A 22618-nucleotide genomic window follows, 5' to 3' on the forward strand; every position below is an offset into this window, starting at 1 on the left:
CATATCTGTTGAAAAATGAGGATTGCACAAGGTGAGACTAATGGCTTGTTTTCCAGCTTATCTTGCAACAAATGGTGCCCTCAAGGGTTTAGTATCTACTAGAAAAAATATTATCTATCATTTTACGTCATGTAAAAGTTTCTTTTGACTGGGAACACTGAAACACATCATAGAAATTATTTCTTTTTAAACACCAAAATAAATTTCCTTAAGCAAAGATAATTTCTTGCCAAGATATTTGCTTCTGTAGTTTATTTGCTTACAAAAAAATTAGGCTCACGTTACTTTGGAGAAGACTTTTTTTTTTTCAGCCTGAGTAGGGGATTGCTTGCCCAGCATGTTTTGATGATTTGAAACACCTGATTTAAATAAAGGCTCAACACAAATCTGATGATGAGATTTCTATTTATTTCAGGTGTGCAAAGCAGGGAAATCAGTTCCTACAGAGCAGACATCTGTCTCAGTAGGGGTAAGTTGTAAAACTCCTTTTCCCACTTGAAAAAAAAGAAATGTATTAAATACGCAAGCAGTTAATGTCTTTCATTGATATGAAGGGTACTTTTGTTTTCTTGTTATGAGATATTGTTTGGATAATATATTAGTTAAACATGGAATAAGTCTTTTAATTGTTTTATTTATTTATAGAACTTTTATTTTTGTGGTCAACTTATTACTGATTTTAAAATTTAACCTTTGACAAGTCAATTCTTTTATAACATGAAGAAAAGGGGTAGTATTCTCAGCAACTACCTAATTTTATGCTGGTTTTGAGTTTACCTTGGTTCAATGCTTTTTATGATCTCGCAGTCCTAAACCCTGATCTCATCAGTCATTATTTACTGAAACTGCTCCAGTGTTTCCTGACCCTAAGAGCATTTTCATGCCAAGTCCAGCCCTTTGTGTGTCTTTTAGTCCCCTTTCCCCTCCTACTGAGGTTACCTGGCTGTGGGGGAGTAAATGTCTAAATCCACCTGCCCTGTTCTCAGAGCAGCACTGAAGGATGTATAATTCTGTACTGTCAACTTGTGCCGACTATTTCCACAGAAAAGGCTCTTCAACAGCTACTTATTAATCGTCAACTTATCAGCGCGTCAAAGCGGCTGAAAAGCTGCAACTGAAGGATCAGGCATGAAGGGAGACATTTATGCAAAAATGTTGATCAGAGTGGCTTTGGTCTTTTGGGCTCTCTCAGCAACTGAGTGCAGGTGGGTTTCAAGGAAGTTCCATAGTGTTTAGGTTTGCTAATTTTAATCGGATTACACAAAATTTAAAGGTCATCATTGTAAAACCCAAGTTGTTTTATTTCAGAGCTGATAAAGACTTGTTGTCAGTCACTTTGCCAAAATGGAGTGCTACTACAGGTACTGTAAGATGTGCAATATTCCAGGAGTTGCTTGCATTAAGTGCTGATGTTGGATGTCGTCCTATGCTGCTGCTGCTTTGAGGTCTTTTAAAATGTAACTGTCTTTTTTATTTTATTTTTTTCTTGCCCTGTAGAATATGTTGCAGAGTGCTTCTCTAACAAACATGTGAATTTGACTTGTGACTGGGCAAGGAGACAAAAAATGGGTATGGAAAGCAATGTTACAGTAGTCTATAAAATCAGTTTGTCAAACTAGAATGGAGAGCAATCATTTTCTGTGGTAATGTTAAACTTTCTATACCTTTCAGCTCCAGAGGATGTTGTACTGAATGTTTTGGTGAGCCATCCACTGCAGTTCTATGGTGAAGCCTGTTTAGAGTTCTGGTATCTGGCACCAGCTGCATCTAATGGTTCAGAGCTCAATGTCATGCTGAAAACCAGCACTAGTCTGGCCAAAATCTGGACCTCTCCTGCCCTTCCCAGAAAAGCATGGAGACAAGTGACTGTACCCCTGAATATCAGTGAACCAGGCAGTCAGGTGATGTAGCACACATGAAAATTAACTTGCACTAAATTTTTGAAATTAAAATGCAGAAAATGTATTTGCTTAACTTAAGGTTTTTTGGTTTTTTTAGATTGTATTTGAAGCTGTTCAACCAGTGTCCGTAGACCAAAAAACACTGAAACAGATTGGTGTAAAAACAGGGTCCTGTGGTAAGAACTCATTTTTTATATATATATATATATATATATATATATATATATATATATAAAAATATTCTCATACACATGGCAAAGTGCTGAAATAAACACAACTTGAGTTATCAAGCTCTCTGAAGTTTTGAAGTGTACTTTTTTTTTATTCAGTAAATTATGGCAAATAAAAACAAGAGATGGGCACTATTTTCATGACAGATTTTTACTACCTTAATATGTTAAGAATTGAGCTTGTTGGTGTAATTGTAAATTAATCTAAAATTACAATTGGAGGTACTTGATCAAAAATCTTAAAATTATGGTAGCTCAAAAGGGTCAGTTGACAATGATTTTAATGCTTCAGTTAACTTGGCAAAGTAAAATTTGATCCCTTTCTTCACAGGAAACCAGTGCAACTCCAACACAGAGTTGTGGACGGATGACTCAACACGTTGCCTCTGTTCTGCTGGCCAGCTCTACTGTTTCCCCTCCCAGTGCCCTCAAAATCAACATTGTGGTCCACAAAGAAAAAAGTTTGGTGTGACTTCAACCTCAGGGATTTGCACTATTCATGGTCACTCACAGTACACCACTTTTGATGGGGTAGTGTTCCGCTTTTTGTCACCCTGCACTTATGTGCTGGCCAAGACTTGCTCACCCACTGAAGTCTTACCCAGGTTCAATGTGAAGGTGGTAAATGTGCAGAACAACAACGCATCTCTGCCAACAGTTCAACAGATCACTGTGGACCTTAAAGATATTAAGGTGTCCTTGCTGAGAAGTCAAGCACACTGGGTTGTGGTGAGTCATCTAACTTACAAAGACTTTAATCAACTGACTACTTCCAGTATATAGTCATGTGGGGTTTTATTTTCTTCCCCTTAAGTGCTTAAATGAGAACTATATTAAAAAGGCTGGTCATATTTGGAGAACAGTGCTGATAACTACAACACATTTTCTTCTAGGTTAATGGTGTCTCAAGGCAGCTTCCACTCATCTATGGTAATGGTGCAATCCAAATAAAGGGTAATCCTGCTGCTGTAGTACTGGCAACAAGTTTTGGGTTGTCAGTTTCCCTTGATCGTGCTGGAAATGTCCACATCACTGTGCCATTTGACTACTCTGATAAAATCTGTGGCTTGTGTGGCAACTTTAATTTCCTACGTGGAGATGACTTCCGCAAGTCTGATGGCACAAATGCAGAAAATCCCTCTGCTTTTGCTGAAAGCTGGCAGACTAAAGAAGAGGCCTCCTGTGAAACTATTCTAGAGCCTCAACAGTGTGATTTGTTGGAAGAGGCAATTTATGGTAGTGAGTTGTACTGTGGACTCCTATATTCTGGCACTGGACCCTTTGCTGATTGTCTACTGGCTCTTGGGGCTGAGAGCTACTTCAGAGCTTGTGTCTTTGGTATGTGTTCTGCACATGGAGATCAAATGATACTATGTCAAGCCTTACAAAGCTATGCAGATCTCTGCCAAGAGGCTGGTGCTACTGTATCCTTATGGAGGAACTCAACATTCTGCTGTAAGTTGTGGTGTGTAATTTTTGGAAATGTTTAAGTCTATTGCTGCAACCTCCCAAGATGTCATTTTGCCTTTCAGCCCTTGAATGCAGTGAGAACAGCCATTATAACTCATGTGCTGTTGGCTGTCCTGAAGTGTGCACTAATCTAGATTTAACTAGCTCCTGTGGAAGCTGTGTTGAAAAATGTGAGTGCAACTCTGGCTTCAAGCTCAGTGGAGGCAGGTGTGTCCCAGCAGACCACTGTGGATGCTGGTATAATGGGAAACACTATGAGGTAAGTAAGGTGGCTGTGTAAAACGCTTCAATTCTGTATTATACTTGACACCAATTGTTTTCCCACTCATCTCCACAGAAAGGCGAAATACTTGTGGAGGGAAATTGTGTGCAACAGTGCCAATGCATGGGTAACAATGCCATGCAATGCACTGCTATGCATTGTAGAAATTATGAGGTTTGTAAAGAAAAGGATGGCATCAAAGGCTGCTTTGCTTTCAAACCTGCCACTTGCAATGTGTATGGTGACCCACATTACGTGACTTTTGACAAGTCGGCTTATGAGTTTCAAGGAGGTTGCAGTTATATGCTGGCTACAACATGTGGTGGACAAAGCTTAGTAAGGTTCACTGTAATTGGACTCAACATGCATCCTGACACTCAAAACTTCACCCGGTCCAAGCTTGAGGCAGTCTCTCTACAGGTGGACAATCTGTATCTCACCCTGAATCAGAGTGGAGAAGTCCATGTAAGTTCATAACAGCAATTTGCTTAAAAGCACAAAGTTGATTTGTAAAGTTTGAAAGGATTGCTTCTAGGTTGTGTAAATTTAAAGACTAATGCATTTGCAAGTTAAGCATAATTTTGTCCCAGGGTCAGTTATAATGGTCACCTTTGCTACAAAGCTTAATCAAACTTGCCTCAGTGGCTAATAAATGCTATTAAAATGGCTCATTCAAAACATTAAACCAGTTTTATTTTTTTCCCCTCTTCTAGGTGCATGAAGGTTATGTCACACTCCCCTATTCAACCACCGGTACATATGGCTCAGTGTTGGTCTACAAAACAAACTCTATTATTTTGGAGGCTACTTTTGGCTTAAAAATAATAATGGATGGGCACAGCAGACTGTTCCTGCAAGTGGATGAGTGCTATAAATATGAGCTTTGTGGGCTGTGTGGCACCTACTCTGACTACCAGTACGATGACTTTATAATGCCAGGAGGACAAATTGCTGATGAATCATTTGAATTTGCTGACAGTTGGAGAGAGAACAGTGTGGAGTGAGTCACTTTAACCTGCAACTTTGTAAAAGCACAACTTTCAAGCTGGTCTGTAGTTTTAACTACTGTAGTTTTCTCACTTTTTTCCAAAAGGGTGTGCTGCTGTTCAGTTGTAATAAATGGTTCCATAAGTCGAGTGTTAAGGTCACTGTAGGCCTAAACTGTGTAGATGGATATCTCAAATGACTTGACTAAAAACAGTAAAAATTACTTGGTTTCTAATATTTACTTCTGTTTCAGGTGTGTTGCTCAACCAAACAATCCCAAACACTGTGTTGGTGAAGAGCTGCATGAGGCAAACGATGACTGTTCAATACTATTTCTAAGTGCCTTTGAGGCATGCCATGAATATATTCACCCAAGCATCTACTTTGGAAGCTGTGTATATGACTACTGTGACACAAGTGGTGACAGAATAATACTATGTGAATCCCTAAAATCTTATGCAGCTGCATGCCAGATTGAAGGAGTGGAACTTTCTAATTGGTGGATTGGCACAGCTTGTGGTGAGTTCAGCCAGAAACTTGCATCTATCAGTACTTGATGTGAAAGTCTAACAAGTTCTCTTTAAATCCAGAGGACTCCCTAACCACAACGGCTCCAACAACTAAACTTCCTACCACTCCATATCAGCCATGTAAGGAGAACTTAACCTGTTAACACTCTTCTACTAATAAATGGGTTAATTTTTTTTTTTTTTTTTTTCCCCTCCCAAACAGTATGTCCCCTCACCTGTAACTTTGACACAAATATTTGTGGATGGGAGCAGCTTGTTCAGGACACTTTTGATTGGACCAGACATTCTGGGCCCACACCGTCAAATCTAACTGGACCAAACTATGATCACACCACTGGAGGTGTGTGGGGGTGAAAAATGTTATTAAATGTGTAAGATTAAACCTACCAATACTGTTTCATTACTCTAGCTGGTTTCTACTTGTACCTTGAGGGAGATGGTGTATCCCATGGTGACTCAGCTCGCATGTTGAGTTCAGTGTGTCATTATGTTGGCCCGCTCTGTTTGCACTTTTGGTACTATATGTATGGGTCTGCTAGAAGCATGGCTCTCAACATCTACATACTACAAAATCACACTGCAACAAAACTTTGGTCTATGAGGAACGACCAAGGTCCAGAATGGCACCGGGGAAATGTTGATCTTAACATCTCTAATCCTTTCCAAGTAAGATAGGCATGTAAATCTAAAATTTTGTGCCCGGCTAAAGCTTATCCTTGCAATAATCTAAACATTGGTCTTCTCCAGATTATACTGGAGGGAATACGAGGTTCTACATCACAATCCGATGTGGCCCTTGATGACGTTGCTATCAGTTTTGGCTCATGCTCAGGTGAGTATTCCCTTTATTTTTTTTTTAAAGGCAATGTAAAACTGTCTATACTAAACATTCACTCTAGTATTATCTGACAGACTGGTGATTCTGTAACTCTTATAGATCTTGCCAATGAGGCTGGAACTGCACTTCCTTTCACAACAACAGTAATCCCACATCAGAGTCAGTACACAGGAAGATGGATTTATTACTTGACATGTATTTATGCCATACATGTCAAATAAGGCCTAATAGTTTCTGGTGACTTAAGGTTTATATTATACAAAATTAATAATCTTTGTTTTTTCAGTTTGTAATCTTGACTGTAGCTTTGATGGCAACTTGTGCACCTGGAATCAGATGATCACTGACTCATTTGACTGGATGATAAACAATGGGTCAACCCCTACCCAGATGACTGGCCCCTTCAGTGGTGGTAATGTAGTGTTTTGTTTTTTTTTTTACCCACCCCCTGGAGACATTTAAAAGACTTGACCAATCTCTTCAACCCCTAGGAGGAGGAAGTTATCTTTACATTGAGGCCAGTAAAGTAACATATGGTGACACAGCTCGTCTTATCAGTTCAGAGTGTTCTGACACTGGCCCTCAGTGTCTGCAGTTCTGGTACCATATGTATGGCTCAGCAGATACAATGAGACTTCAAATCTACCTGCTACAGAACAATTTGGCTAGTTCAGTTTGGCAGAGGGAAAACGACCAGGGCAATGCATGGCACTTGGCTCAAGTGGACTTCAATGCAACTCAACTTTTTAAGGTGACTGATTCAGGGGGGGATGCAGTAAAAAGCTTAAATATTTCTGTTAACTTATGAACTCTAACATTATTTAGATCATCATTGAGGGGTGCAGAGGTTCTAATAACCAATCAGATGTGGCTGTAGATGAAATAAAACTCCAACCTGGACACTGCTCAGGTAAAGAATTAAAAACTGTAAAATTAACTTGACTTGGGTGGGTGGCAATTGGTGGAATAACCTTATTTGGATCTGAACCCTAGTCTAAATGAAACTGTGCTCCCAGGTGTCAATGAGATGTCGACCACCGCAGCGCCACGGCCCCCCGTGGTGAATGAGACGTCGACCACCGCAGCGCCACGGCCCCCCGTGGTGAATGAGACGTCGACCACCGCAGCGCCACGGCCCCCCGTGGTGAATGAGACGTCGACCACCGCAGCGCCACGGCCCCCCGTGGTGAATGAGACAACTACAGCTCCAGGACAAACTCTACACCCAGGTATAAACTATTGCTAAAGATCGCATCACTACCAAAAAAAAATCTCCATACAGATTAATGTCAGACCTGACTTTACTTTCCCTCTCAGTATGCCAGTTTGACTGTGACTTTGAACAAGATTTGTGTCTGTGGAGTCAACTACTTACTGATGTGTTTGACTGGGAAAGGCATAGTGGCTCCACTCCAACAAATGCCACAGGTCCTTCTTCTGATCACACAACTGGAGGTAGATGCTGTGCGAAACATGATAATCATGTTAATGTCATACATGATACTGATACTTGGTTTCACAAAATCAAATGAATTTTATTTATTCAGGAGGCCACTACCTTTACATCAAAGCCAACAAAGCAACACATGGTGATACAGCTCGTCTCATCAGCCCTGTGTGTCTTGATCCTGGTTCACAATGTCTGCAGTTTTGGTATCATATGTATGGCTCTGCTGACACCATGGGTATTAATGTATACCTGCTTCAAGACCAAAACGTTGATGCAGTATGGCAGAAAAGAAATGATCAAGGAAATGTGTGGCACCTTGCACAAGTGGACCTCGTAACAGCTGGGGAATTCCAGGTGAGATGAGTTAAACCTCTAAACTTCAACTTTAAGAACAATGCAAATTGTAGAGTCTGTGGATCTTGAAGAACATAATTTAATGTGACTAACACTTGCCTTCTAATAACAGATCATTATTGAAGGTCGAAGAGGATCCAACTACGAATCTGATGTGGCTATAGATGACATTTCACTAGAACAAGGCATCTGCGAAGGTAAGTCTCTAAAATTCTTGAATAAACAAAATTTGAAAAACCATTAACTCCAAATGTTGTTGCAGACCTTGTCAAACTGCCGCAGCCCCCGACGACCACAGGCCGACCGGCCAACGAGACTGTGCCGCAGCCCCCGACGACCACAGGCCGACCGGCCAACGAGACTGTGCCGCAGCCCCCGACGACCACAGGCCGACCGGCCAACGAGACTGTGCCGCAGCCCCCGACGACCACAGGCCGACCGGCCAACGAGACTGTGCCGCAGCCCCCGACGACCACAGGCCGACCGGCCAACGAGACTGTGCCGCAGCCCCCGACGACCACAGGCCGACCGGCCAACGAGACTGTGCCGCAGCCCCCGACGACCACAGGCCGACCGGCCAACGAGACTGTGCCGCAGCCCCCGACGACCACAGGCCGACCGGCCAACGAGACTGTGCCGCAGCCCCCGACGACCACAGGCCGACCGGCCAACGAGACTGTGCCGCAGCCCCCGACGACCACAGGCCGACCGGCCAACGAGACTGTGCCGCAGCCCCCGACGACCACAGGCCGACCGGCCAACGAGACTGTGCCGCAGCCCCCGACGACCACAGGCCGACCGGCCAACGAGACTGTGCCGCAGCCCCCGACGACCACAGGCCGACCGGCCAACGAGACTGTGCCGCAGCCCCCGACGACCACAGGCCGACCGGCCAACGAGACTGTGCCGCAGCCCCCGACGACCACAGGCCGACCGGCCAACGAGACTGTGCCGCAGCCCCCGACGACCACAGGCCGACCGGCCAACGAGACTGTGCCGCAGCCCCCGACGACCACAGGCCGACCGGCCAACGAGACTGTGCCGCAGCCCCCGACGACCACAGGCCGACCGGCCAACGAGACTGTGCCGCAGCCCCCGACGACCACAGGCCGACCGGCCAACGAGACTGTGCCGCAGCCCCCGACGACCACAGGCCGACCGGCCAACGAGACTGTGCCGCAGCCCCCGACGACCACAGGCCGACCGGCCAACGAGACTGTGCCGCAGCCCCCGACGACCACAGGCCGACCGGCCAACGAGACTGTGCCGCAGCCCCCGACGACCACAGGCCGACCGGCCAACGAGACTGTGCCGCAGCCCCCGACGACCACAGGCCGACCGGCCAACGAGACTGTGCCGCAGCCCCCGACGACCACAGGCCGACCGGCCAACGAGACTGTGCCGCAGCCCCCGACGACCACAGGCCGACCGGCCAACGAGACTGTGCCGCAGCCCCCGACGACCACAGGCCGACCGGCCAACGAGACTGTGCCGCAGCCCCCGACGACCACAGGCCGACCGGCCAACGAGACTGTGCCGCAGCCCCCGACGACCACAGGCCGACCGGCCAACGAGACTCTTCAACCAGTAACACATGTTCAAAGTAAGTTGGTGGTTTTTAAATTAAAGTACACTGTGCTATTGATGGTCACTTCATGTTTTGTTTTCCAGCACCTTCTTGTGCAGAAAATAGTCATTACACCACCTGCATCCCTGCATGCAGCCCTACCTGTAGACACCTGGATGGCCCACCACAGTGCAGTATCAAAAACTGTGTGGCAGGTTGTGTATGTGATGATGGCTTTGTACAGAAAAGAAGGGTCTGTGTGCCTCTACAAGAGTGTGGGTGTGTGACCAATGGCACGGTCTATCGTGTGAGTACTTTAAAAATTATGTAACTTTCTTTTTTAAGAAGATGAAAGCTCATTTTGTTTGTGGGGTTTTCCCCCTTGTAGTTCAATGAAGTGTGGTACACCAGTCACTGTATTCAAAAATGTGAATGTGATGAAGATGATGGCAAGGGAAAACTTGACTGTCATGATGAAGAATGTGGTGATGATGTCTGCCTTCAAAATATGATGGGCCAATATTATTGCACATCAACAGGTACTTTTGTTTTTGTTTAGTTTTTTGTTTTATTTTCCTCCTCCTACAAAAAATAAGTTTCCAACTTCTTACAGGTTTCACAGAGTGCACAATCAAGGGTGACCCAGAGTACAAAACATTTGATAAAATGAAGCATGACTTCGAGGGTAAACACTTCTATGTGCTGGTTCGGACCAAAACCTTGCCAAGTAACCTCCCAGAAATTTACATAGAGGGCACCAATACATGCAAGGACGATGGGGAAAATGATAATAGCAGTGAGGAAGAAGGCAGTAGCCAAGAAGGGGATGTGGATGATGGAAGCAAGGAGGATGCACCAAAAAGATCCCAGGAGCTTAAAATCAAAGTGTACAATATCACTGTGGAGCTAAAGCAGAAGAGCAAGGTGTTTGTAAGTATTGAGCTTTCTAACACGGCTTTAAGTGTGCGTGGGGTTACTATGCTTACCAACTTTAAAAGCACAGTATTGTTGATGGGCTTCTTGCTTTAAAAAATTTACACCAGTCTGTGCTCCTAAGCAAACTGTTGAGGCTCACTGAAGTTAAAGCCTGTTTTTACTAAAATCCTGGCAAAAATCTAGTGCATGAAGCCTTGCATCATGAGACTTTGTGGTCAAATGTCACTTGCCAGTTTGTGTTAGTTGGTCACTTTAATTGGTAATTTGTCTTCCTTCAGGTAAATGGACAAGAAGTTAAAACTCCAGTCTCCCCTCTTCCTGGCCTGAAGATAAAGGAGCAATCTTCCCACATCAGCCTGAAGACTGACTTTGGCCTTACAGTAGAGTTTAGTAAACGATGCAAAACAGGTATTGAATCTTTAGTCCATATTTTTTTTTAAAAAAAAAAGAGATTTAAATGACTTTTTTTCTTTTGCAGTGATCATTCTACCAAACTTCTATAAAAGAAGAGTGGAGGGCTTGTGTGGAAATTTTGATGGTCGAAAAGGAAATGACCAGATAAAATCAGATGGCACTATGGCCCAGAACACTCAAGAGTTTGGAGAAAGCTGGAGAGTTGTTGGCTGAATGTACAAATGATATCTGCCAATAAATGGTCTTTTTTTCCTGACAACTTGTGTTTAAATTTGAATTTCTCAACCAGATGCCATGGTTTTGCAGCAACAAGGTAATCTAGAACTGTGTACCAAAACCTGAAGGTCTCACTGAGGGGGGGGGGTTCTTTCAACCTATGTTTGACGACTTCAAAAGCTCATGCATCTAATTGTTTTTGCCATTTATAAAAAGTGTCAAATGCTAATTTATCTAAAGCTGTTAGTTTAAACTGTAAAAGTTATTCAAAGGGTGTTCCTAACCACCCTGTTGCACTGATCTAAATGTGTTTGGATGTGGTTATTAAGTGTTAAAACTCTTGGCATGTTTAAAGAGTCTTTACTTTAAGCTATACAGTAAAACCACTTTATTCTGATCAGTTGTGCCACACTGCTTCAAACTTAAAATTTCCAAAATCCTGAATGTTTATTCAAAATGTGACCCTTCTGAAACATGAGGTATTCAAAGTTGAGCTCAAAATGTTTAATGGACTAAATCAAATTTTACCATGAATTAATGTTCATTCTAAACTACTTTGTGGCACATTTTTAGACAATGATCAGATATTATCCACAATTGAGACCTTGGCTCAAGTTAAGGTAAACGTCACAAATCTGGCACAATGTATTGCCTCTGTGACAGTGTCATGAATGGGTACCTCTAACAACTTTGCAGCTTGTGCTGCTTAAAAGAAAATGTCACCAACCAAAATGCATTGTAAGTTCAAAATCAGATGAGTACAATTGCGTAGTGGTGTCCTGCCCTTTACCAACAGGCCCAATTTCATTCCAAGTTGGCAACCCTGAAAACGATATCAAAGTTCAGAAAAAATATTAACGTGACTGAGCATGCTTTATTTGTCTGCAATAAAAGCATGGCAGTTTGCCCAAGTACTGGCAGTCTTGGGAAATACTGTTCAAACATTCACAATCACCTTTTTGAGGTTATGAAACATCCTTTAAAAAAAAGAATCTGGTAAAACTGGAATGTTGATGTGTTCTTGCAGACAAAAAGCCTGCTCTCTGGAAAGTTATTCTCAATCATTGATTGCATTCAGCAGTGCATAGTAATGGATTATTTTGCACTTCACCTTTTTGTCATAGTAGGGGTGCTACATTCCTATGATGGTGAGTAAAAAAAAAAATACCCAAGGTATACCAGCTTTAGAGAATGAGTTTAGTATATATTATCCTAAAAAGCAAAACTTACAGTACTAGTCAATTTGGTATATGTGAACTGAATTCTGACATGCAACTCTAATGGTAAAGTATATGTGAATTTTAGAATTATTAAGTTTTGATTATTGTTTGTAAAACTAAATGTTAATCACCTGTAAGATTTTAGTGAAAGGCTATTTGTCCGTACTGACAGTGCAAAAACACGACAATGGATCCCCGCATTGCTTCATTGCACAGAAGTTTACCAGGATGTTTATAACTTTTATTGAAGTAACATTGTGTTTTTGAATTTTCTAGCTCAAACCACATTTACAACTACCAGTCCAACAGGTAATATTTATTACACATTTACGTACTTCTTTTTCTTGTTTCCATTACTGATCAGCTGCATCTTTATCCGCCACTCTACTTATATTCTTGTAACTCTTATCTACCTCTCACAGCCCCTTTATAAATATCTACCTATTCAAAATCCCTCAGCCTGATGATATACTGTAGTTTCTTCTGGCAAGATAAAATGTACTCAGAGTTTTGGTAGAATTTGTTGAAAAAAAAAAACTTTTGAATTTTTGTTAGTCACACATCTACTCATAAACGGATACAAATGTGCAACATACGCACATAGATGTTTCTGTAATTATATTTAGTAACAAAATAGATGTCTATGCTACACAAGTAGTCAGAACAACAAGAAATGACTCATTTATAACAAAGCACCACACGTTGTTTCTTATAGAAATTAAAGGCATTATTGCAGAAGTTTAAAACTAATATAATTTTATGTTGAGAAATAAAAAGTTGTCAGCTGTTTTGGTCAAACCTTGATAATAATGTTGGGTGTAGTCTCACCTATGGAAAGTTTGAACACACTAGAGATTGTGTAAACAACACAAATGTTGCTGCCAAATCCAGACCTGCTGCTTGACTCAGACTTTTAATGTTTAGCAAAGTTTCTCCCTTCATGTTTTCTTTCATTCTAATGAAGTAACGTGTTGTGCTTTTTGATTTTTCAGCTCAAACTGCTTTTACAAATATCAGTGTGACAGGTAGGTTTCCACAACCACACACTGTACTGCAAAATCAACTTTAAATACTTCCTCCACTCTGTTTCTATTTGTTGTGATCCTCTATCTCTGCACCCTAATAGCTTTTGCTGTTCTTGACAAAACAATTCACAAATCCCTTTAATAAACCATTTTACAGCAGGCACTTTGACTTAAAAGAGTAGGCGCAAAGAACAGGTGTATTAAATGGGAACCTTGAAGAAGAGGTTCTTCAGAACCACTGGTTTCTTCAGCTGCAGGAGATTAATGCAGCCCTTGATACTGGTCTTTTCCTGCTCTTTTTACTCAGAATGTACACTGTTGAGTTGACAATCATAGGGGAAGAAAAACCTTTGGTAAAATCATTTTCAGTGTATTTGCTTTATTGAAATTTAGATTTTGTTAGCTTCAAAAATGCTAATGAAACAGTTAATTTACAAATAGTTTACCTGTAATTTTATTTTAGTGAGTGACTGTCAACACTAATGATGTTTAAGTGTGAAAAATAAACAAGCAATTAAAAAAACAAATTACTCATTCATAACTTAGCTATTGGATGGAAGGATATTAAAGCACCTTGAAGTTGTTTTTCTACATAAGGAACACTTCAATAAGACTACAATAATGTAATTAAGACTTTAGGAATCATAAGCCATGGATATATACCAGAAAATAATGAAAACCACTTTTGTTTCTTTCCTGATTCTCACACATTAATGTATGTCCTTTCTCTGCAACTACCAGTCAAACAGGTAATTTCTGTAACACAACATGTACACATACTGTTTCCATTACTCTGCTGTTACTGCAATCAGCTGCATCTACTTCCACCATTCTGTTGTTGTAACCCATCCCAACCTATCATTGTAACTGTATAAATTTGTTTGACACCAACAAAATATCTCCCAAAGTTTTCAGTCTGAAAACAAAGTTTCAAACCTTCCCTGAAACTCTGAAAGTTACAAAAATATCTAGCTCCTTCAAAGCAAAATAAGTATTGAGGGATGACTTTAGACTTTTGCACAGTACTGCAGTTAACTCTGGTAAAATCAGCTTTAACATTAATATTTAACTTTTCATCTGAAAATGATTTTTTTTGGTCAAATAAATGCTCTAAAACTACAACATTAAACAAATGCATAGTTATTAGTGATGGTGCCCTGTTTCATTATTAAGGTACGAAGGACTTAAGTTCAGTTGTGTAATTTGTCTAAACAACCTGTTTCCTGATGTGCTGTAGATTTTATGGCATGTTGGACAATTAGACTTGTTTTTGTCTTTTTGTTGGCTTTTGTTTTCAGCTGCAACCCCAGCATTTTCCTTTTAGATGAACACCCGAACATCCGCATTGTTCTGTGAAACAGACCTGCTCATTAATGTTCTTTTTATTGACTTTCCAGAAAGGTTTGTCAGTTCATGTTTTGCTTTCTCGAATGCCAGTGACTGAACCTGTTATTGTTCTTTGTCATTTTCTAGCTCGACAACCAGTTGCAACTACCAGTCTAACAGGTAATCTCCATACACAACAGCAAACACAGTAGTTTCCATTTATTTTGCTGCAACAGATTGATCAGATGCATTTATCTCTGACACACTATTTCCATTTGATGTGACCCTTCTCAGCATCTTTCTCTGCACCCTAATAGTTCTGTTACATGTCAACAAAATATTTCACAAATCTCAGTCTGAAATTGACTCTACTTGAGTCAAATTTAGTCTTGAGTCAGATTTTTGTTAGTTACACAAATACTCATAAAATTATTACAATGTTTAGTGTTGCCTTAAAAGTTGTGCTGTGTGTGTGTGGGTTTGCTCCAGACTCAGGCTGCGCTGGACCACCTATGATATGCTGCGCCAGTCAAAACAACTCCTGCCAAAGGGGAGGTTGTTACTGTGACGAGTACTGTTTGAACGCCAGTGACTGCTGTTCTGACTTTGTGTCAACCTGCAATGTTTCCATTCGTACGTGAGAATAAACACACCACATAAAGATTATTTACAGTCATGACAGCCAGGTAGCCCTGAAGTTTACTCTGTAAGGTGTCCTAGTCTGTGGCTACAAAACAACCCCAAATCATTACCCCTCCACCATTGTGCTCAACAGGTGGTGTGAGACATTTGCGCTGATGTGTTTTGTTTTCACCGAACAGTATGAAAACTGGAAGGATGTGCTTACTTAATTTTTTGCGTAGTTTTGTGTAAAAAAATATGTAATATGTTTACAAAAATGTCTTCTGAGGTCCAGTTTGCATAAAGTCCTTAGAAAAGCCACGTACTTTTCTTTAGTTTTCTAATATGCTCAGTTAAATAAAGCTTAAAACGGAAAAATAGATACGTGAATCTGCCATCATCGGTTCAAATACCTGTGTTGCTAACTTTATGCACCAGTGTGTATGAGTTCAACATCCCTCAGCACACTTCTGAAGCACATACAACAAAATAAAGGGTACAACTGATATGATAGATACTCAATATCTTTTTAATCAGATTTCTTTATTAATAGCTTTTGGTACCACAGTCAACACTACTTAACCTGCCATTGTTTCTTCTACAATAGCTCTCAATCAAACTGCTCCATCTGATGGCATCAGCACTACAAACTCCACACCTACAGGTTAGTTGTGGTCAACTTTAACCTTTCTTATTACCAAGCAAAGCTGAAATTATAGTCGACAAAGGTGGTTTATAAAGTGTTTCAATAAGTCATGGCAGGGATTCAACCTGCATGTTAAGAGTGCCTTCCTCCTTCTCCACATAACAGATCAAAGTGACTGTAAAGCAGGTCTGTTAATGATGAAACAAAAGTCCCTGCGGAAGCATATTTAGTGCTAAATAGAAGACATGCACCTACGGATATCCCTGTTTCATGTGTGGCCAATTAGATATGTCCTCTGAGAGAGGCAGAACATTCAACATACCTCTCTACTTATGGGACTGGAAGTTATACAAAGTTAATAGTGTTTTAAATTTTGTTCTAGGACAATTGTTAGTTGATATTATTTCATATTTATGAATTAGCAGATTGCTTTTATTTCATCACAGTGGTGGAAATTGTCTTTTATGAAACAGCCCAACTAGTTTAAGGTTTGTCAAAAAGATTTCATCTAAAATTTTAGCAAAACAAACACAGGATTCACTGTTTCCAATCTTGGAATTGCAGAATTTTTCTATTTTTATTTTTGAGTTTGCTCTGGCCCTGGAAATTGACATTATTGCACCGTTTGGGGGGGAGGCACCAGAGCTAGTGCTTTGGCAAACAGAACACAAAAAGCTGTTACTTAGTAAACTCTTGCCCATAACTCTGTTTTTAAAGTAAATGAAACCCTATTTGCACAGTTCCTTTAACCTATGTGAGAGACGCCTTCATGTGTGAAATGACCGAGACGGAATGTGGGGTTGAAGTTTACCCATTATGGTTACGCCTCTTAGTTTGCAGAGGAGGTAGTCACAAAGCCAGTTCGGTGAGTGTTGTAACCAATGGCGCCGCTGTCTCTCTGCTGATTATGCAATAATTGTTTTGTACAAGCACAAGAAGACGTCAGGGAACTGTTGTTCACTCTTGAAATCACAGATTCCATCTCAGCAACCACTGCTAGCTCAGAACATGATTCACGTGGACTTCTGTTGGCAACAGATTGGAATGGGAACTGAAATATTTTAACTTGTCCATTTCTTTTTTTCAGATGTCCAGACTGTGATCATTATCCTAAAAGCCCGTCTTGTTCCGCTTAATGATCAAAACATAAATGAAACCTTTCAGGCTTTCTCTGATGTAACTACAAATCCTTTTCGAATTTACATCTCACAATATCAGTTTCACAGAAGACATATGCTTCTAATCAGTGGGTCTCTTCTTATTTACAGTATTTACGCCAAGATGTTTTCCAGCAGAGGTGCAGAGGCTGCAATGTATCAGTCAAACGCATCGATATCACCTAAGAAACCCCCTTTTTTTTTTTTTTCAACAAATGGAAGCAGCAGCTGTAGTGTGACAACAGGATGCACAAAATAATATGTTGAACCTAAACTCTTCAGGAAGAGAACAATAAAAATACAATATAATGTGCTGTGTTTAGTCAGTGTGATGTGTTGTCTGAGCAGTTAACCAGACTAATAGAGACAAAAAGACTGATGCATTAAACATTAAATCAAACATATCAATGGAGGTCAGATAGCAGGAAAAAAAAGTCAAACTGAGGAGACATAGGTTGCTTGTTCTACAGGCTGCCTGATCCTTTGTAAAAATCAAAATGTTGAAGAAGTCCTCCAGTCATGAGTCAAATCAAAAATAATTTGTTGTTTATGGAAAGGCTGCTTTATGTTCACTGCAAAAACAAATACACATTTTGAGTTACTTAGTTTATTTTTTTACATGTGAACTGCCATTCGAGTTTCAAGTTTCAGCTCATGTAACCCTGTCAGTATTGGTGCATCATTATTGAAATTAAATTATGTTCTCACTGTTGGTGTTTATCTACTTAGGTAATGGGATCGTGATGTTGCGTGGCTCCTGTAAACCAGAATGATCAGTTATACAGAGACACTGACTTCTGTGAAATTCTGCCTTCCTGGTTTTTCTGCCGCTTGTGTTTATTTTTAGATTGAGAATGTGAATGAGTCAGTAAAATGGTTTTGATTAGGTTTTATGGTTTGCTTGTTTGTTTTATGTGTTGGTGTTCGGTGCTGTCTTTAATTTTCCTAATGTATATCTGGTCGACTTTTTGTATCTCTAAGTTGTAGTTTTTTGATTCTGTTCTGTATTTTGCTGCTTCTATTTTGTTAGGTTGTATGTTTTGTTCAAGTTAATAAAGTTCCAGGATTTATTAACCTGCCAACCTGTTGCCTCTTACTGCATTAGTGACCTGTTTTTGTCATCCCTCCACCATTTCATGACAAATATAATTGTGCTGTAAAATGGCCTTTAGCAGATTTATATAAATATATTTTATTAGTATAGTGTTAAGTCTTTTTATACCTCACGGTGAGTTTTAATTTTTTGTGAATTCAGAGCAATCAAATCCAGTTTTGATGTCCAGGCTTTCCTGTGCAATGAACATAACTCTACTCAATATTCCAATAACACTTAGAAACTGTTCAAAATATTGTTTAAGGGGAGAAAATTTGTAAATGTTTCTGTGTATTGATCAGAACAGGATACGGTTCTTAACAGATATCAGATTGTGGTTTAGTAATTCCTCATTGTGAGAACCTTTTTTTGAGTGTCTTTTCCCACAGAACAAAAAACTACGATCATGGACAAATAGACTCTAACCGACAGGTTACATAACATTTATAGCTACAGGAGTCGTTGCAGTGTCTCGTGCTGCAGGATGTTTGCTAAACTTTCCTGCATAATTTTATCAATGTTAGATTACATTTTAATTTTGGTTTTCTAATTTAACATGCACTGGGAAAGCATAAGCTTACTATAACCGGTAGGCCAGAATCTGTATTTAAAAGGCAGGATATGTTCTGTACAGTCTCATTTGGATCATGTCGGAAGTTTGTTGCTGTGCTTGTTTTGAAGATAGTTCTCATGTAATCTTGGGGAGGTCCAGATGTGTTGAGTTAATCTGGGACCAATAAAATGATTGTAAAACACCGATGAGCTTCAGGTTTGTGAAGAAGAAATCAGTCGAACCGAAGTGGTGCCACAACTTCACCAGCAGATGGCAGCAGATCCTCAGTTTCCTGCAGACTAAGGAATCAGTACTCATTCAAAACGGGATCAGACTGTGATGTATCTCACAGTCTGTGTAGTAAAACCCTTTTTATTGCCTTTTTTATATACAAACACCAAATTCATCAACTTACAATTTGTTTTACATACAAACAGTTAATCAGCAAAAATTTAAAACAACCAACCAGAAAGAAAAAAAAAAATGCAGACTATCCTTATATGATGACTTTGCGTGTTTGTATTTCTGGCAGTGATTGATCTCCAGTAAAGCTGTGAAAGAACTGAATCCTGAACAATAAATATATGACACCCACTTTAAAGTTGAAATTACTTTGATTGCGTGAGCAAAGAATTATGGAGCGTTAACATTTTAAAATATTCGAGCAAGTTTTCTCCAAACATGAAGAAAGAGTGATTTACCAAGATATGGTGTACACATGGTGACCCCAGTGCCTCAAAGGAGGAGGATGAGGCAAAAATTTAATTAAGAAGGATGAAGCAGAAACAGGCCCACACGGCCTCGGGGACCGGCAGGAGCGGATAGTTCAAATTAGACCAGCATTGTCCATTCAGACCAACCCGTGACCCCTTAGATTTAATTGTAAAAAAAGGGCCTTTATGATGTGTTTTGCATCTGTGAGAGGCCAACCACTACCTGTCCAGCCAACAGACTGCTAATCTGAAGCATCCTCCCTCTCTCCGAGAAGGTAAAATTTGTGACGTATGGCACAAATAAGAAGCGTGTGTTTGTTTCCAGGGTCCTGTCCACAACATCCCACTGTTCAATTGAGTCTTGGGTTCGTGTTTCGCCACGGCTTTGTAAACTTAGCTCATACGGGGTCACCCAGAGGTTGGTGCGGCCCTATAGCTGCCCATCGACTCAGCAAAGATCAGTTACAATGTAATGGCAAAGGAATGTCGCTCAATCCTGACTACTGCACTGAGCTTTTGGCTCTAATTAGAGCTAATTTAGGCCTGGGATGTCATTTTATTTTAGTGAGAATATGTGGATGTAAAGTGACAGAAATCAACATTGTTCATCTTTAGTCTGCAAATACTGCATATATTTGTACAAATTTAAAAATGTATTATTTTACTAGCAGACTGAATTTACAAAAATGGATGGATTAAAATTCATGCTTTCCTCAGCTCTCTAGGAAACCTAAACACACTCACAGTGTCCACAAGATCTACATCATTAATGTGTGCAGTTACTCCTCGCTCCCTGTGGTGTGTGCCTGTTGAGGGCTCCGGTGTTATTGATCCTGATTAGGCCTCACAGGAGGAGATTCCGGCCTGCCATTGACCCACACTTTCTGCATGTTTCCATCCTTCGCTCAGATCATCAGAGGCAGCCGTCTTCCTCCTGCCAGCCAACCGGCCGACTCGCGTGAGGTTCCTGATTGTCAGTTGGGAGGGAGGGGGGGAGAAAAAAAAAGGCAGAGGGGGGAATGAAGTTACTGCTGGTTTTGCAAAATCACTAGCAGGTCTTGCCTGACGTTTTTCTGGCTTGGTGACTGTCAAAACATTCCCCATATGCATCCATACCCCTCCTCCACTTTCTCTTTCAGAAGGGCTCACAGGCTGCACTCCTCTTCAAAGTAAAGCTTCTCTGCCATGTGGCCCGCGTTGAATGTATGTGTTGTTTGGTTCCCAGTTCCTATGAACTCTTCGTAAGGGTCCTTGTTCTCTTCATCACTGCCGATGAAGCACTTAAAGAGTGTCATGGCGAGAAACGAGTAGAAGACCATCACGAAAAGGATATAGAAGTAAGCGTTGTCATAAGTCTCCCTGGAGGTGGAGAACCCTGGGTCGGTGTTGGAGGAAAGACTCACTGTGGCGTTGGAAGTCCTGTTTGTTTGTCGCTCGTTAATACCCTCGTCCTCGAGGAGCTGACCACAACGGGCGAGAAGAGAGAGAAGGAGACTCCCGTTCACGCTTTTCACTCCAAAATCAATGGTCATATTTGCAAAAGAAGTAATATAGCAAAACAATTTTTAAAAAGCCATGAAGGCAACTGAAAACGGACAACAAATGGCATGAGAGGGAGGCACTCTCCGCTTTAGGAAAGGCATGCTGTTTGCCACCCACACTCTTCTAGAGACTTGATAAGGTGGTATTTCAGAGATAACGCCTCATTTCCATCCGACTGCAAAGCACAGGGATGACCTCTTTTTGACAAACCTTTTGAAATTGTTTGACAGTATATTCAATAAATCATATAAATATACATACCTTCTCATATGTTATTTTTACAGCCTAAATCTTTAATTTTTATCTATGGTTTTTTTTGGGGGGTTTTTTGCATTCCTCCCTTCACTTTTTATTTGCGAGTTGAAAGCTGCAGAGACGCTTGGACTGTTGTCAGCTCCGGTCAAGTAGTCTACTCATTTCAAAGAGTGCTGGGGTCAAAGGTTAAGTTGTCTCCAGTGTGTTGCTGCTTGACTGACACTTTGTTTCAAAGCAAACCCTTTGGCTTTTTCCCTCAGTGTGTCTTACAAGTTGAGCTCTTGTAAAAAAGAATTTATATATAGATATATATATATCCCTGTTAATAAAAAGTAGAAATATATATATATTTCTTGGCATATAAAATGACAGTAAAAAATGCAACTAAACAAGCTAAAACACAAATAAAATATATATAAGAACACACACACAACGGCTTGTTTTGGAGCTATACATTGAATGGCATGAACAGCTGCACACCTGATCCCTGAAAACTCCAAAAGAGAGTGAAAAAACACACAGGAGAATGATAAAAATGCACTTGTGATTTGTTTAACCTTCTGAGGACTCTGCCCACTGGATGAACATTGTTTTCTGTCTCTGTTTGACAGTCAGAGCCCAAAGCCATCTGAGCTGTGTGTGACTGATGTCCCAGTGTGTCTGAGGACTGCTGTGCTTCTATAATTTACAGCAGCTCTGCTTTAGTCATTAAAGGGTGTGAAGGAGCCACCGGGGAGCAGGAATTTGTCTGAAAGGAGTGTTTATGAAAGAGAATATATTTATGATTTAGTGTTCCAGGAGTGTGTGTGTGTGTGTGTGTGTGTGAGGTAAGTACGGGAAATAGGAAAAAAAAAACATAAAACACTGCTTTCCTTAAATTTAGTCAAATATCCAATAAAACGTATTCAGATTTTTTTTGACTGCTTTCACATTGTTTTTGTTTTTCAGATACTATAAACTGTAGTAAATAGAGATCAAACACATTACTTTGTTTGACCTTTAATGTTCTTATACTTTATTCAAATTAATCAGTTTTACAAAAAACAAAACATCAAACATCACTTTTTTAATTTTTTAAAAGTAGGAAAAGTTGCCAGTCCAAGAACAAAACTTTACTTCAAAGTGTGATAAAATAAAACTCAGTTTATTATGTATAATAAAACTCAGTTTATTATGTATAACAAAACAATTATTGTTTAAACAAACAAGTTTCCAGAATAAAACTGAATTTTCAAATTATTTATTTAATATTAAAGCAAATTAAGGGTTATCAATCAGAATTTTAAAAGAAATCTTTATCAAAGTACATTTT

General features: G+C 40.4%; 2 protein-coding genes across 3 annotated transcripts; both read left to right on the top strand.

The window, feature by feature from the left end:
• Nucleotides 1-425: 425 nt before the first annotated feature.
• Nucleotides 426-11195, top strand: LOC108245533 (zonadhesin). Of its 2 annotated transcripts, none has more exons than XM_017432537.2 (30): nt 426-469; nt 1045-1205; nt 1309-1361; nt 1498-1569; nt 1672-1901; nt 1999-2077; nt 2463-2860; nt 3025-3586; nt 3664-3860; nt 3939-4328; nt 4577-4863; nt 5104-5369; nt 5441-5500; nt 5583-5720; nt 5790-6046; nt 6128-6212; nt 6318-6377; nt 6505-6630; nt 6710-6969; nt 7044-7128; nt 7235-7447; nt 7536-7673; nt 7766-8022; nt 8135-8219; nt 8285-9625; nt 9694-9896; nt 9978-10128; nt 10203-10519; nt 10804-10933; nt 11004-11195. In XM_017432537.2, exons 2-30 carry the CDS (start codon nt 1129-1131, stop codon nt 11150-11152), a joined length of 6666 nt encoding a protein of 2221 aa, XP_017288026.1. In that variant the 5' UTR covers nt 426-469; nt 1045-1128; the 3' UTR covers nt 11153-11195. The 2 variants fall into 2 exon arrangements, with proteins under 2 accessions (XP_017288026.1, XP_024865402.1); XM_025009634.1 differs by having other exon boundaries at nt 10212-10519.
• Nucleotides 11196-12179: 984 nt separating this feature from the next.
• Nucleotides 12180-18232, top strand: LOC119618063. The gene is made up of 8 exons (XM_037982000.1): nt 12180-12303; nt 12652-12684; nt 13368-13400; nt 14874-14906; nt 15216-15359; nt 15955-16011; nt 17081-17169; nt 17262-18232. The coding sequence occupies exons 1-8, from the start codon at nt 12246-12248 to the stop codon at nt 17334-17336; spliced, it is 522 nt and encodes a 173-aa protein (XP_037837928.1). The 5' UTR covers nt 12180-12245; the 3' UTR covers nt 17337-18232.
• The last annotated feature ends 4386 nt before the right edge of the window (nt 18233-22618 follow it).

Source organism: Kryptolebias marmoratus, linkage group LG20, assembly GCF_001649575.2.
Source record: "Kryptolebias marmoratus isolate JLee-2015 linkage group LG20, ASM164957v2, whole genome shotgun sequence".
Classification (NCBI taxonomy): domain Eukaryota; kingdom Metazoa; phylum Chordata; class Actinopteri; order Cyprinodontiformes; family Rivulidae; genus Kryptolebias; species Kryptolebias marmoratus.

Coding starts and splice junctions, on each gene's coding strand:
- LOC108245533 (XM_017432537.2), top strand. CDS start 1,129: ATGAAGGGAGACATTTATGCAAAAATGTTGATCAGAGTGGCTTTGGTC. Junction 4,864..5,103: donor TGGAGAGAGAACAGTGTGGA/GTGAGTCACTTT, acceptor CTTCTGTTTCAG/GTGTGTTGCTCAACCAAACA. Junction 6,213..6,317: donor CAGTTTTGGCTCATGCTCAG/GTGAGTATTCCC, acceptor TAACTCTTATAG/ATCTTGCCAATGAGGCTGGA.
- LOC119618063 (XM_037982000.1), top strand. CDS start 12,246: ATGGATTATTTTGCACTTCACCTTTTTGTCATAGTAGGGGTGCTACAT. Junction 13,401..14,873: donor TACAAATATCAGTGTGACAG/GTAGGTTTCCAC, acceptor GTCATTTTCTAG/CTCGACAACCAGTTGCAACT. Junction 16,012..17,080: donor TACAAACTCCACACCTACAG/GTTAGTTGTGGT, acceptor TCTTTTTTTCAG/ATGTCCAGACTGTGATCATT.